Source organism: Melanaphis sacchari, unplaced genomic scaffold (assembly GCF_002803265.2).
Source record: "Melanaphis sacchari strain LSU unplaced genomic scaffold, SCAv2.0 Contig49_pilon_pilon, whole genome shotgun sequence".
NCBI classification, from domain to species: Eukaryota; Metazoa; Arthropoda; class Insecta; order Hemiptera; family Aphididae; genus Melanaphis; species Melanaphis sacchari.
Genome location: NW_020271334.1, coordinates 1441830 through 1459954, shown reverse-complemented (window position 1 = coordinate 1459954; position 18125 = coordinate 1441830). Strand labels below are relative to the sequence as shown.

At 24.2% G+C, this 18125-nt stretch overlaps 1 protein-coding gene across 1 annotated transcript; it reads left to right on the top strand.

The window, feature by feature from the left end:
* Window positions 1-11839: 11839 nt before the first annotated feature.
* On the top strand, window positions 11840-13663 carry LOC112598636 (ubiA prenyltransferase domain-containing protein 1 homolog). Its single transcript, XM_025345158.1, has 2 exons — window positions 11840-12019; window positions 12092-13663. Exon 2 carries the CDS (start codon window positions 12111-12113, stop codon window positions 13092-13094), a length of 984 nt encoding a protein of 327 aa, XP_025200943.1. The 5' UTR covers window positions 11840-12019; window positions 12092-12110; the 3' UTR covers window positions 13095-13663.
* Window positions 13664-18125: the final 4462 nt, after the last annotated feature.

The window sequence follows — 18125 nt, the reverse complement described above, 5'->3', positions numbered from 1 at the left end:
AAAAAAAAAAAAAATGTGTAATTAATGTAGAAATTATGCGTTTTGTTAGTTAGATAGAAATAATTGACGTTGTTGATAAAAAAAAAAAAAAACTATAACCTACTTTTTGCGACAGCGTAACGGCACAGTAGCTCAGAGCTATGCTGTTTTTGTAGACAGAGATCCCTAACTTTAAATTGATGCTACACAATTTTCACGAAGTGAATAGATCGTCATCAGTCGTGTATCTATAGTCTATACTCATCAGTTTATTTGTAACTACGTGCAACGACTTCATACGCATTTCTAGCGCCTAGAACTTTTTTAGTTTGACGAGCGGTGTTGGACATTTCACGTATTGACTATAATTGGATCTTTGCACTCTCTGTGCAGACTGCAGAAGGTTTAATGTAATACCGTTATATTCGATTTTTGGATGATTGTCGCAATATCTTGGGACAAAACTTTTCAGTTTAATAATATTCTCTAACTAGATCCTCCGTCCTCAGAAAATATAATAATAATGATTATATCGAAAGGTTGAAAAGAAAAATATGTTCATATCGACGTAATATAATATAGGTAGGTACGAAACGAAGCACATATTATTATGTTTTACACCTCCATTGGTTTTCCAATCATATTTCGATTTAAATGAAGTGTATTACACCATCACGCCACATTATTCTGCTTCGTCAATTAGCTATTTCATTATTTCACTGTTGTAAAGATGTAATGTATATGTATTATTATATAGAATATATCTTCTATAGAGGTCTACATTTAATATATATATATATATATATATATATATATATAGATAGATAGATAAATATTTATACAAAACTGTTTCGTGACAAAGTTGCTTCACTAGAAAACAAAAGTCGTCTTATAATTGTGATTTTCATATTTGCTTTTGTGTTTTTATAGTATAACATCACTATAAAAGTAATCCGTTGTGATTCTGTGAATACAGCTATTTATCGTGTTTAATTAATTCAATTTAATACTCTCGGTTGTGGTTATTTGCATTTTGTAGTAAAGTTTAAACATCATTTGATATACTTTAATTATGACTATTTATCGTTCTCGAAAAACACTGTTTAACCTTAATTTAATTTCGGGTGTCTTAATCATACTTAACTTGTTATTAGTAATCACTTTTCATGCAGAATTTTCAGCTTCTCTTTTTGATTGATTTAATACAAAACAGAATTTTTTTATAATATGCATGATTTGGAAACTAGTAGTACTATAGTTAGTTATGTGTGAAAAGAAAACAATATAGAAAAATATTTGTATGAGCTATTAAATTATTATAATCAATGAAGAAATAAATTTAAACTAACTAACTACTACTGTATATACAATACAATATAATTAATTATCTATTATCATAAATAATAATTATATATTTATAATGGGTATGTTAGATATTCTCCAATTATTCACAAATGATAATAATAATATATTTAAAACAGTCAATTACAAAATATACAAATCACTGGAAATTTAAAATAAAAATCTTACAACGTATCTATAATATAGTTCACAAACAGAAATTGCACCACTGCAGGCAAATTGAATATTATTGATCGATTATATTAATTAAACGAAGCATTATTAAATTTAACTAGGTAATAGTTACGTTAATTAATAAAGGGAATATTCTTCTATCCTAATTTATAATGATTTTGACATCCCTCACTAACAAACCTCAACTCTCGTCAGACTGCGACTCCTTGAATAATATTATACTATTTATGTTAATCATCTGTTGGACCCGGGGGAGTATTATAACAGCTTTTGTTTATTTGATTGATGCGTGTAACTCCTGATGAGAGTATTTTGGACGGATTGGTGAAAAAGTACATTTTATTTTAATTGTTTGATTTGGGTTATTGATTTTTCATGGGGTTAAGAGCATCGTATAAAACATTTCTATGGATGGACATCAAAACGTAACGTTTAATATTTCTATATAATAATATTTTTTATGCTAATATGAATTTCTACTATAGAAAAAGATAGTATTAATGAGCAGCAAGTAATAATTGAGTTCAGGCACGGACTGAGCCGCTGTGCTACTATGTGTATCAGTGGGCCAGTTTCATATTATATTACACGTGTCAGTACAAAATAACCCGACATGTATTGAATTATTGGAATGACATTTTTACTATATACACACCTAAGTACTAATTACTATATATTAGTGTGTTTAATTTTCTGTGTTTTACGTAACATATTTAAGTCTGTTTGGGTCAAACTCGTTAATTTTTATTAATTAGCGAATTCGCATACTATTACTTTAGGTATGCAGGTAATGTTATTCTACACATATCTACACATAGGATACGACACTAATTATACGATATTTCTTCGTTGGAGCAAACACTATCCTTTCCTCTTTTTATTTTTATAATTATTCATACATTATAATAATGTGTTGACTTTTTCGTCTGTCAACAGGCAAATTTGTTGTTTTGATAAAATTGTGCCATCAAGCTAGTCTATTAACATATAATTATGGATACCTAATTAAGATATGTGTTATATCATATGCAGACTAAAAATCTATAGTGAAATTATAACTCCTGCTCCTCTAAAAATAAAAAAAATAAGAAAATTAATCACAAATTATTTTTAGAACCATTAATAAAATAAAAATATTCATCGTACTTAAATATAAAAGTATAAAACACAATTTAAAGTGTGTCAAACTTAAATTACACATTGAAAAATATAAACATCTTTTACTTAAAAGACAAATTTGGTGTTGGTTACTAAAAACTATAATTATTGTAACAATAAAGCGACTAGAAAGTCATAGACTAGTTAATAACTCTGACAAAATTAGCAGCAGTTTGACTATAACAGACACATGAAAAATACAACCAACAAATTTATTGGTATAAACAGTTGGAAATTATTCGATGATTACTTTCAAATATTGTCAGATTTTATTTTCATCGATAGACTATTTTTAAGTTTTGCACAATCAACAAAAATCGTGTACATTTTTGTTAGCAATTTTTTAAAAATATTATATATATATATATATATATACATTTTCCCAACCCCTATGCCACGTTCCCTGTCACATGAATTTGTTCAAATGTTTGTTTGCAAATATTTAATATTGAATTTATATGAATTTGTAATACATAACCTTAAAAAAAAAAAAAAAACAATTTTTATGAAATATTTTTTTACAACTATTTAATATTTTATTTGTACGAATATGTATATACAACTATACTACCAAACTTTTAGCGAAATATCTTCCAATTAAATTAATCAGGAAAAACAAAAGCAAAACCAGTTTTTGATAAAATCGATTTTTGTTGTTTTACCAAAATATAAATGTTCGCATTTATTAGATATGAAATAATTTCAAAATATTTAGACCTATTTTGTGATATTGATAGATATTTGAAGTTTTTATTTTATTTTTTTTTTTTTTAGTTTATCTTTGATTTATGTATGATAATTTATGGCATTGAATTTTAAGTAAATAAGCTTGAAAATCGAGTACAAGGTTTCTCATAAGTTTTTCTATTAGAAACAAAAATTCTTATTCACAATATTTTTTCCTAAACGTTTAAATTAAAATTTATACGAAATTCGTCAAAATTATGAACATTTTATATTAATCATATTGTAGTTTAAAATATTTACTATTTTTAATTTTCTCACCTTAGGTTTCAATTGTTTCAAAACGTTATACATGACTCCTCACATAGAAATATTTATTATAATAATTATAAATACCATAATTCAAAAAACAAATTATTGTTTTCATTAAATAAATTGTATTTTTATTTTGTAAATTGTTGTAAAGAAATGTATTTTTAACATGCTTAAAAGTATATACGAGGTTATATTACATTGTATTTTTTTTTACTTTGAGGAAAATCAATAATAAACTGCACTATAATCATGAACATGCTTAACAAGGTCATAAATGAAAATAAGAAAACTATTAAAAAATAAATGACCTTAAACACATTAGTCTTCGAAAATAATACTTAATAGTTAATAATAAACTAGAATACTTGTAAAATTTGTTTACATATTAGTTTAATATAATTAATAACAATGTAAGTATTAAGTTTCTACATCATACATCATTGACGGACGTAGTGATTATTATAGTTTATAATCTATTATTCATACTGTTGTAATAAATATTATTGACGTAAAACTTTAGTATAAATTATTACGAATTTTCATAGAAACACACTATATTTGTAAAACAAATTCGTCTTATTTGCTTTTATCATCGAAACTTATCGAATATCTGACTTATAAAAGAAACGAAAATTGATTACATCGTAGTTATAATTTAAACAATTATATTAAGTAGTTATGCGTATCCATTAGTTTTCGAATAAATACTTGATAAATTTGTATTTGTATGAAAAGTTTGACAAAGGTATCGAAGATGTAGCTGTAATTATCATTATTATTATTATAAATTCACCTTCAATCAATACTGCATTTGTTTTCCGGTAGGTACACGTTTTCCCCTGGTGGCTGGTAGTTTGTTGCATATATTAAATGCACAGTCACTCAAAACAATTAAATATTATAATGAGCAGAGCAGAACGGATATTTAAATTATAGACGCTGTGTGTATTTTTGTCACTGAAAAGGGCGTGGACTCTCCGAACTTCTTGACATCTTGCCCGAGACTCAATAACTACACATAAAAACGTATTTTATAATTTTCTAATAATATAATAATACATTCAAACGCGCCGACGCATGTATACGTAATGCATTTACCGAAGCAGAAACATATCTATATATACGTACAGGCATTTACCCAAGCCCAATCCCAGTGCGTATAGACGTATAACAGTAAACTTATTATATTATACATTTGCTTTTGTCTGGTCATTTGATTAGACTTATGGATGAAATGTTCAAGCTGAACGATCCATTGATTTTGAAAACTATCTCTTCAACATAAACAAACATAATATATATTAATGTACAAACTTGGAACATTGTACCGTCGAACTATTATAATTTTAGTTCAAAGTGGCAATTAGATTAAGTTACAATATTTCTTTTCGGGCCTTAAAAAAAAAAAAGTATAAATCTTTACTTAGACAATCTTTAAACTTCAAAGGACTAATAAAATAAAATGTTTGAAGTTGTAATAAACCAAATAGAGAGCTTCAGCCTACTACCTACCATTACACAAAATTTATAACAAATAAATGTAAAAACACTAAAAATAAAAATAAATGTATTCTCTCCCTATTCAAAAGTATTGCAAATTTTTATAATACGCATACCTCGCCCTGAAATATCACTTATTGAATTATCAGTAAAACGTTTAATATCTGCAAGATAGATCTTTATTGACATGTTAAGATTATGTAATGCATAATTTATTACTTTATAAGAATATAAATAAAGGAATATTTGGTTATTTTCCACATAAATTACTGACAAATTTCATTGTTTAATATTGTAAGATATCAACTTCTAATAATCCTTTTCCATTAATGTATTAAAATAATTAAATATCCATAGCTGTATTTGCAAAGACATTTTTTTTTTAACAGATTTCTAGATAAATAATAATATTTCAACACCGCAAAATGTAAATACAGTATTTAATCATTCAAAAACATGTATTTAAAGACGAATACGTACAAAAAAAAGAGGTTATAATGATTACACATGAATGTTAAAATTTACAAATTATAAAAATAATGTTTTAAAAAATAATAAATTAATTCTATACTTATAATTTTTAAGCACGGGTGGGCGATCTTAATAATCTTTTCCTATTAATTGACGTAAATACAAGAAATTTAAATTGTAAATTTATATTTTTTCAATCAAAGAACAAACATAATATAAGCAAATTATTTCAATAAAAAGGGTTGATTAAGGGTATGATATTTACACATAATTTAAGTACCAATGAAATTCAATACGTGCATCGCTTTAACCAACATTTTACTTAAAATAAGCAATTTGCATTATTTAATACATTTTATCATAAGAAAAACCTTTATCAAATTAAATGTATAAATAAAAATATGAAAAGAAGGGGACACTATTCTTCAAATTAATTTATTAATAGCAACTATTAAAGACTTAGAAAAAGCCTTATCTATATATGTATTAAAGTGATAAAAATTCTGAAAAAAGATATAACTCAGCGAGATTGATATTACAAATTTTTTGTTTTTTTTTTATATATGATTCATAGTTTCCAAAAATGTAAAAAAGCTTAGTAAGTATATTAAATAACAAAAATTAAATTGGAAAAAGTAACGTGGCTGATCTCTATCACTTTACTACATCAATTAATGGCTGAAAGAAAGATACTTTTTAAGGCGTTTAAGCATACAATTTAGTATACATCCTTGTAGTGAATACAATATACGGCGTTATAATGGTGCACTGTATAGTATATTAATAACGATATTATAACATTATTTGTTGTTGGGCAACAACTTGTTGCGCATTGATTTAATTTGAAGAGACTGTAAAGTCAGTCTTATTTTAAAATAAAAAATATCCACAAATTGATTATGTTTTTCTTTTTTTTAATAAATTAATTAACTATTTTATTCAAAATATAATTACAATATTATGTAAATTAATATTAATGTTCAAGTTTATCTGGAAACGTTATTGCCTAAAATATGAATTAATAAATTATTTTTAATCGGTTCAGACATAGTTAATGAATATAAATGATATGAACTAGGGAGAAGGGTCACTATTTTCAAGCTACTATAACAATAAATTTAATTGAATGTATTATGATAATATCAATCGGAAAAATTGTAAGACTCAGGTTACGGAATTTAATTTTAAAAACAAATTTTGGTTATATAATAATTTTCTATTTAAGGGATTAGGTCTATCATATTACTTTAAAATCTTATAGATAATCTGCAAACAGCAGATTTAGCAGTCATTAATAGTAAACAGACCTCTTTATCAATTTTTATAAACACTTACTAAATATTATTAATATAATGAATAATGCTCTGTTCGTGAATATTATTAAGCTTTTAGAACTAATTAATGCTATTATATAATATATCATAATAAATAACGAATAAATAAAATTTATATTGCACAAAAACTACTTAATATTTATAAGTTAAAATTAACTTCGATAAACATTTTGATAACAAAAAAATAATTTTTTATTTGAGATGTGATTAATAGTAATTATCAATAAATTATAATTCCTATTACACAAACTATACAGGAAACAATAATTATATAACTGTTAACACGAAGAATCCGATTAAGATATATATTAGTCGTTATGATGTTAATGTTATTATGGTTTCTGTGTTGACGTGATAATATTTTTATGGTAATGAATATCTTTTTGTTTACAATCGTAATGAGCTTAAAAAATGGTTATATCATAATATTATAACATATTTTTAATATTATCTATAAAATAGAGTGGATATAGTGTAAATTGTTTATACTCATAAGTCATAAGTGTGTGAATAAAAGTTTAAAGTATATTTTGCAGTTAAAAATATAGTGTTATTGTTCGGAATTAAAACTACACAAAAACAGAAAAATCTATTATAACAATACTCATTATTGACTTATTTCACAAAAAGATATGATTTAAATTACTTAATCATTTAAATGATTATATTTATTTGTATTTGTATTCCGTTTGTTAAAATTCAAAAAACTGTTTTTGATTTAATATCAGTCAAATTATATAGTTACTTATAAATCTTATAACATTATTTTTGTTTTGGATAAGTATAGGAATGAGTTTATTCTTATTTACATAGTCTAAATAAATGTCAACGTATACAATTTAGGTGCATATGAAAAACAAACCATAGGCTTATGTTTTTCGTAATCAATAATTAATCTTTGTTAGTTTATTGATTTTATTTAAGTGTGTGGTTGATTATAAAAAAACGTATTGATGATTATTGCTTGGTTGTAATTTAAACAATTCTTTTTTTAGGTACATATAATTCACTTTTTACTATAAAATATAAAATATTGTTTTTTATTCAAAATTAAATTACACAATAAATGTTACCTATTTAGTTATTATCCTATATTTTTACTACAATTTTATTCATTATCCATTATATCAGGGCTGAGATTTTAAAATCCTAAAAAATCTCAAAAAATGCCCTTAAAAAAATACAAAAATAGCTTAAAATATTAAAAAAATACACTTAAAAAATGCATTTAAATTATTTTTATTATAGCTTAAAAATTGGAAAAAAAAATTTAAAACGATACTATAGTAGTGTATTTATTTTTTTTGTTTTTTTTTTTTTTAATAGTATTGTTTGTTGTTACTTGTTTAGTTTTGTTGTATTTTTGTTACAATACTATAAAAAAATACACTACCTACTGTAGTATCATTTTAAATTTTTTATCAATTTTTAAGCTGTAATAAAAATAATTTAAATGCATTTTTATAGAACAATTTAAGCCATTTTTATATTTTTTAAGGGCATTTTTTGAAATTTTTTAGGGCATTAAAATCTCAGCCCTAGTTATAAGCTATTCAATAATTTTTACTTAGTAAATTTAATACATAGATTTAGTGTGCAAAGAAATAAAAATAATAAATACCAAAATTCCTAAAAAGTTTTGATTGAATTTATTCAAAATAAAGAACAAACAAATTTATTTATAGTTTAAATATTCTCAGTGATTTATTTACTCTGCGTACTTACTTATAATATTATTTTTTTAAATTGTACATATACTTATTTTAGTATATTATAGGTATAACTATAGATACATAAATTTACGGGATTAATTAGCAATGATTTGATAATAATTTTACTAAGCTATTTGTATTCATATGGAAATGAGAGTAGTATAGAGTATAGACAATAGTTGAGGCGTAAATTATAAAGGTAGTATAAGTACATTTGAGTGACATGAAGAGCTTTACTGAGCTCTCAAAAATGCTCTTATGTAGTTATATAATGTATTATAATATGCATAGTAATAATTATTAATACTTATATGTTAAATGTTTAGAACAAATGATATTAAGGCAAAAATTATATAATCAATAATTTTATATAATAATGCAATAACACAACTAATCATAAATAAAATCCAAAATGCGTACTTTTATTTTTTAATATATACAGACATTTTTAAAGGGAAAAATGATTAATTTAAAAATTATGAATATTTTATCATTTAATTAAATTTTTTATTTTTATGTTTATCAAATAAAATATATTTTTTTTAATTTGTGCATTTTAGATAAATAGATCAGATATGTTACCAATGCAGTAAATATTTTGGCACTTCAAAGAAATATTCGATACACTTAAAATAAATATTTATCGATACCAATATAATCATTCATTTTAAAATTTCCGAAAGTTTAAATTGTTTTGTTATACTCATAACTTCCATCGTAATTAAAGTATAAATAATAGCCTCCGTTATGCCCTAGACAATAATCTAGTTAATACATTTTATAATAAGCAGTCAATTCATTCAAATTTTTAAAATAATAGAGTAAAATAAGTTATTGTAAGTGTAAAATTTGAAATGTTGTTCATTTGTAAGACGGAGCAACGCATTTGTGTGTGACTTCCTCTTAACTATAGTAACCACACAGCAGTAGTTAAAAATGAAAATAATTATCTAATGACATACAATTTAAAAGTAAATAAAAAATTTAATATTTTATTCATCCGATAAAATTTACTTAAGTAACTATCAATGTTAAAATTATTACCTATAATTAAAATTATCATTCTGAATTTATCATGTATTAATCAATACATCTTGAATTCTTAACACATAAACCTACCTTTTTCAGTATCAATATTATTATAACCTTTATATTTTATAACACATAATTAATAATTATAGTAAATTTATTCTGGGTATAAAAATACATAACAAGACAAAACTGATAAAGAATATTAGCCGGCTGCGGCATGAAATTAATTTAAAAACTATAAAAATACTATAAATTATGTAAAGATATAAATAGATATAAGTTAAAAAGAAAACAATATAGGCGTATTTTTAAATCTTAAAAAATTATAGGTACAGTTACTTTTTAAAAATTTAAATAAAATAATTATTTCTTATAATATATTTATACATTCTAACTACGAATTTATTAACATGCAATTACATTTTAAATTTTAAATATATTTCATGTATCTACTAGCAATACATAAAATTATTAAAATCACATATTATCTAGTATACATGTATTTATTTTACACTTGTACCGTAATTACTGTAATTAGTAGATACATTAGTCGTTAATAAAAAATATACCTATTAAGTTTTAGAGAATGCTAAATACTGTCTCTAAATATTTGATATTTGTTTTTCTTACATGAACATTATAAATCTCACCTCAGTAATTCCTAAAAATTTCATTCAAATTTGGTTCTAAACTAAACTTAATAATAATAATTTAAATAATAACATTCGACATTCGTGCACAATATCTTACCGTTATATAGTAGGTAGTAACTGTAGTCAGTAATTGTGTAATCATAATTTTATTACGAGAGTAAAAAGTAATGAATATTAACCACTAATACTTAATAATTAATAAGCAATTTACAGCAAATTTAAAATATAATTTTAATGATACATATACGCACTTAAAAACCAGATACTTCGGTTAAGAATTTAAGATGTAGGTAAGCTAAATTTAAAAATGTTGTGAACTAAATATAACAATTTTAAGGAATTTAGATTTTAAAGTAATGCTTTCTGCTACAATTAACTATAATAATTATTCATCCTAACCGGCCAACTTGACCGATTCAACTGATTCAAGTTAGTAAAGATATTAATTTGACATATTATATACTATTTTACATTCTTAAGTTTCAAAAACTAAATTAAAATTATCCAAAATTTTAAGCGATTTAGTATTAGGTGTGTAGTTAAATTTTAAACTATTGTATGATGATTAATTAACGCTAGCAATAAAAAAAGGAATACCTTAATTATTAGTGAAAGAGTCAACTGAGAATCAACTTCGTGAAGAATTCAAATCATATTTAAAATTAACAGAATTCATAATATCCACCATCTACCTACCTACCTACCTATTTAAAATGACCAAATGTAGTTGTTGCCTTGTCGGATAAAGTCTGTCTAACAGTAGCTTAACAGCCTACAACCAATAGATTACAATATAATACATCTACAGCAGCAAAATTATGTAATCTACTAAGCTTAACGTTAACCTAATTACATAGATACCTACTTAGAAACTAGGTAAGTACTTATAAAGATATAAATTAGGTACGCGTATATACACTAAGACTATATACAACGCAACACAGGTAACACACGATGATTGAATGATCGATGAATTAATAATCTACCTTGCCACATTGGTCACTACTGACTTGGTAACTGGTAATTAGTAAACAAACTAGGATCCAGCTAAAAGATCGGGTACCTATACAATAATTTGGTTCCTTATCACTCGTAATGTTTCAATCAAACCGATAATGTTTAATGTTCATATCACACAACATCACCGTTGAATCTCGCAATAATGAGGTTGCGTAACGTTTGGACTTTGAACTTTGAAGGTTAATTCGTGTACAATTATTGTAATGATTGTTTAAACTCTAAAATATTGGATGTTTATATATAACATAAATATAAATTATAAAAATTATAATTATAATTATATATAAATTATTATAAATTATAATCGTATATACATTTTCAACGATCCCGACATTCGACGTAGTTCATTCGCTGTAACCACGTTTGTTGTTTTAACCGCGTAGCAAACACATGACGTTACTATCGTTGATAACAGTGCTGAATGATAATGAATAATAATGATTATTGATATGATGACCGATGGATATATATTAGACGCTATAATAGTCACTACAGTCAGTACTCAATAAAATATTCGATCCGCATTCAGTTAGTTTCATCATGGTTCTAGAGTTGTAATTACGTTATTCACTCACGAACTAGTCTCGCTGGTCTTGTTTGTTCGACTTCAAGAAGTTCTAATTCCGTGAGTATACGACCTGTGTAGTGATATGGCTTTTAAATTATTTATAAATGCTCTTATTTTTTTATTACACAGGTAACTAGGTGTTTAGACGATGCCCAACAGTGGCACTGCATCCGCTGATTCACTGCCTAATGTGGCTGCTCATCTACCCTCAATATTTATGTCCCTGCGCACTAAACTTCCGTCTCACGTACTAGCCATTCGACCCTGGTCGCTGAGTGCATCAATAATACCAACCTTATTAGGCTGCACCATAGCTCAGAAATTGAATTCTAACATAGAATTTAGTTTACTGACGTTACTGTTGACTCTACTAACGGTTGCTTTGGTTCATGGAGCTGGGAATGTGGTGAATACATACTATGATTACGTCCGTGGAATCGATGGCCGTAATAGCGATGACCGAACACTGGTAGATAGAATTTTATCTGAGAATGAAGTTGAAAGGTTAGGTGCTATATTATACTTTTTGAGTTTTGTTACATTCTTTTGGCTCGCCATTATATCTCAAGCAAAAATGGGTCATCTGGCTGCTGCCTATTTATGGGGTTTGAGCATTTCATTTTTATACACCGGTGGATTTGGTTTTAAATATATTGCTCTTGGAGACTTAATATTTTTAATACTGTTTGGACCTGCATCAGTTTTATTTGCTTATTTATCTCATACCGGTCAACTTAATTTGGAACCAATATATTATGCCATACCGTTAGCATTAAACACTGAAGCTATATTACATAGTAATAATACAAGAGATTTAGAAAGTGACAGAAAAGCTGGTATTGTTACATTAGCAATATTAATAGGTCGAACAGCTTCAATAATTTTTTATGGATTTCTTTTATTTACTCCGTATATTATGTTTGTTGTTTTATCAGTAAGATGTTCTAAATGGTTTTTATTGCCATTAATTACAATGAGCTATGCATTTAAAATAGAAAGAGAGTTTAGAGATGGTATAAATATTCAGTCCGTACCTAAACGAACTGCTAATTTAAATTGTATTTTTGGAATTTTATATATATTGGCTGTAATGGCAGCTGATAAATCAAATTTACCATTTAATATTAATTGAAATACTAATATTTAAAAGTTATGACTATTAGTATTGAATGTTCTTACAGTAGGTTGCGATGGTCCTAACAACGTTCCTTAGGGTGTATAGCTATTATTATGCATCGAGAACATTATTCTGAATTTTTTTTTTATTGTAACAGTTTTATATTTTGTAATCTATAAGTAATAAATTAATGTATTAAAAATGAATGTTTAAAGAAATGTTAAAGCTACACATACATTTTATGTAGTCGATTAGAACCTTTACTAAAATATCCAGCTCATTTGACTGAAATGTACTGAATATTCTATTTTTAATTACAATTTTTATTACTTTGATTAATAGAAATCTTTATTGTACAAACATACCTAAGTTATAACATTAGAATACTGGTTATTACTTATTATTTTTTTTTTTTTACAATACCTTAAATATGTGAAATTTAAGTATCACAAATTGTTATTTTTTATTTTACAAATAAATATTTTATTATCATTATGATAAATCATGATATAGAGTTCAATGTTATCACTGATTTATTATTATAGTATGTGATCTTTTATTTAATTTTAGCAAAATTATTTATATCTCCGTTTACTAATATATATTTATATAAATGTATGTATAATAAACATTTACACTAAACACTAAACAGTAAAATGTAATTTAGTAATAAAACAAAATTATATTTATTATTACACTGAATACAGTCATTAAGTACTTATTGCTAAAGATTCTTACGCAAATTCGGTTGTTTTTGTGTAATATAAACATTTATTGACCCCATATAATTTATGTATAATTATTATTTATATTTATAAATTACAATATCATGTAATTAATATAATATAAAAAATGCTATACATTGCACGGTTTTTAAATTTAAGAAGAATAAAATTCAAGTATTTAAAATATTTAAAATCAAAGTCTTCCTTGATTAAAAATACAAATATGTATGATGTTGTATAATATAAGTAAAATATACTGAATTTGAAATTTTGTAAATAATTGATCAACTGAACAATCAATTCATTGGTATATTATGATAATTTATAAAAATGAATTTCTTTAATTATTATTATTAATTTGTTTTTGACCAAAGTAATTTGTTAATGTGTAGATTTAAAATTAGCCATACAATATTTTATTAGATTTTAATTACAAATTTAAAAAATATGTAAAATATTATTTTTAGTTTATTCATTGATTAAATGATGTAATTGTTATAATCGAAAGAACCAAGCATGTAGTACTTAAGAAAATAATATTTATTGTTAGGTAATTCAAATGTTGTTATTAATATTAAGATAATAATATGTATTATTTGTCAGAAAATATTAATTAATGTAACAAACGCTTACACTTTACAGCATTTCATTTAAATATATATATATCATATAATATGTAGACAAAAACAATCAAAAATTAAAATATTTTTTTAAGTTTATGATCTGTAAAATTATTTATCTAGCATACACATAATGCAAAGTGATTCAGATAACCTTTCCAATTATTATGGTGCTAATACCTTTTAAAATAAAATTCAAAAACAGTGTTTACTCATGTGTGTACGTTGTATAATAGTAATAGTTTTGTTTATAATGCTGTAATACCGCACAAACCATGTGTCCATTGTCCACCACTAATTTATGGATATACTGGGTGATTCATGCATTATTTCAAAAACTTAATATTTTTTTTTTTGTAATTTAAAGTTTTTAAGACATTTTTAGATTCTGATCAATCAGAGCTATGAATGTATTGGTTTTATAATGATGAGTTTTTTTTGTTTATGTAGTATACAATAAGTTATCGATAAAATGCTTCAATGTTTTACTTTTAGGGTAGTTTTTGATAGAAAATTATATCTAGTTTATACTTTGAAGAAGTCTAAATTAAAAATTCCTAGTATTTTATTTCATGATCAGAAAAAAACAAACACAAAATTAAAGAAAAAGTCGAATTTTTATACTTAACCAGATTTTAACTAAATTAGTTTCTCTATTTTGTTGTATTTGATAAAAAAAACGAATAACCGTAGAAACTTAAAATTTTCACTAAATACTCATATTATTATTTTCAACATATAATAACATTTTTCAAAATATTTTGACATTTGAATGTTTAACTTTTTTTTTTCTAAGAATGCTGATTAAAAATTATCGTTAGGTAGAAAATAGAAATGCTTGGAAATTTAATACAAAGCACCTCATCAGTTGTTAATTTCATAGGTAACTAAAAATATCAAAAATTTTAACCATAAAATTTTTTTATATGCATTTAATTTTGGAATTTGACAAAATTCGTGAAAATTTTGAAAAATATAAATTATTTTGAAGTTAAAAACATACAAAAAAAATTCTAAATTATTATATAAATACAGTTATTTACCATTGTGATTATAAATAAAACGTGGCTCACAAAAATTTCTACTTGCTTAATATGGCTCAGTCTTTTAGAAAAATTGCACCTATAAAAATACCTAATCGTATTGCTGAAACGGTTAAAATAGAATACTGTCGTCCTAAAAATATCGATATTTGTATTTAAGCTTTTAAGCTAATTCGTTCATAAGTTAGTCGTATCTTATTTGAAAATGTTGATGTTCACTCTTCACTAAAACAATTATGCACGGACAGATAAGATAAATTGATCTGTTTCTGTGGTACTTTTTTCGTCCTAAGTATGGTCAAATCTAATAATTTACTATATTGGCTTTCAATAAAAATATGATTTCATAATATTTTAACATGTGTTTCCTAAAAACAAGTTGTAAATACGTCACCGCACAATTCCAGTAAGTAGGTACCAATGATAAGGAGTAGGCAATGCATACTTGTGATGGTGGATACATGGTTATTGCCCACAGCCCACTAAATATTCACACTTACAATGGTTCATAAAAACAATTTAATATATTTGAAATAGTTTATTACTCAACACTGAACACACACACAAGTTGGCAACAAATGTAAGTTCAAAATAGTTCAAAAATTGCCTATCAAATACTCCTTATTAAAAATGTCTCACTAATTACCTTGTACCTACCACTTAAAAATAAAAATTATATTTGTAAGCAACGCATAATTATAACTACTGCTTATCGTTTGTAGTTTTTTATATTTCGTGTTAAAACTGTTCAGGTAAAAAACATCATTAGATTATGTACCAATAAAATTCGTTATATTCATTTGTATTTTTAGTTTTTATTGACTGATTAAAATACATATCTATTGGTTATACTGTTAACTGTTATATAAATATAACCTAATTATTTGTTTAAGAACGTTTGTATATGATAAACTCATTAACAAACAATAAATTATGCTTAAACAAGTCATAAAATTGTGTCATTTCATAGTTTGATAATATTTTATGAGTTATCTTTTAAAGAAGGGTAGGTATAGTGTTCTAGCATATAATATTCAAATATGAATGTCAGAATGCTTATGATGTTTGATTTTCAGAAGGTTGATTGAGAATGGGATTATGAAGATATGATTAAGTTAAACCCATAAGTTTTGTTCTAACAAATTTTAATAAAGGTTCGGGATTCCGGAAAGTACAATTTTTATAAACTACTGTCAGTACTATCACTTGTCTTGTGACTTGTGAGTTGTAATTACAACATATTTTGTTGCCTATCCCAAATATTATCCTCATAAGATTATAATCACAATATTATATTCCTTTATTATCACTGTAATAGCAAATCTAAAAATATTATTTACAAATTAACGATTATGAATTGTCCCACTCCCATGCTTCCTGAAAATCTCACATCAAAGATGTATTAGATGAATTAAAATTTAACAGCTATTAGGTTATTAGTTTATTACTTAAACATATTTTCGAGATAGAATTTTAATGGTTTATTTAAAATGCCTATATAATAAATATTTAAAGGCTTATAAAATAATAATTTAAATAAACAACCTAATGGATGTGTTCATTTTTTTTTTTTTGCAAGCGTAAAAAAACTTCATTTTTAAGTGAATTTTAAATACTGATAACCAATATTTAAGTTATAACTAAAACTAAAAGTTCGCAATACTCAATAACCAATTACTCTCAATACTCCATGTGATGCACACGTTACCTGATAACTTGAATGTTTAATGATTTATTATGTACTCGTATATTTAAGATATGTCTTAGTTTACCTTAATCCATAATTTAATGTAACACATTAAATCAAATTATTTTAAAATATTTTTCTTTATTCTATATTTATGTAAATAAAAGATTCACTAATTACTTTGATACCTAAATATTAAATACATTCTCTATATTTCGACGATTTTTAAAATTGAAATAAAACAATTTTTTTTATAAAAACATAATGGCATCCATTCCAATTTCTTTATTAAAAATCCTGGTATCTTGTTCTGGTTTATAATAGGTTACGAATGTACCTTATCACAGAGTAGGTCACAGTAATAGTAGCATTATTGTATACAAAAACTATTTTTAAGCGGAGACGGTGTGTCAGCCTCCATTTCTCAATATTTTATAATAGAGGTATTCATATTAATCAAATTATATTAAATTAAGAGTTTATTTTTTATTAGTTATGTACAAACTACAAAAATACTTTTTAAAAACAATCTTCAATTTATTACTATAAAATAAATACAGATACTCTTTTTGAAAATAATTTAAAACATGTACTTGTATATTCGGTTAAAAAACGATTTGAGTATACATACGTACAGATACTTTAAAAAAGTATTTGGAGTCTTGGAGATATATACTTTTAAAATATATAAGTTAAATGGTATCTTACAAATATTAAATAAATATTTTTTTTTAAATGTATTTTCTTTTTTTATTAATTTAATAAAATATTTTACAAATAAAAATAAGATTTCTAGTAAATTTGTATTAGGTATTTTATATTTTTGTATAGATTATAGATTAAATTTTATGATTCAAATCATATATCCATTTATTAATTTATAATTTTTTTTAACGTGATTTAATAAAATAAAAAATAAAAAATATATGCACTAAAAATGAAAAGTGTTTGATCTTAAATACCTACAAATA

Coding starts and splice junctions, on each gene's coding strand:
- LOC112598636 (XM_025345158.1), top strand. CDS start 12,111: ATGCCCAACAGTGGCACTGCATCCGCTGATTCACTGCCTAATGTGGCT.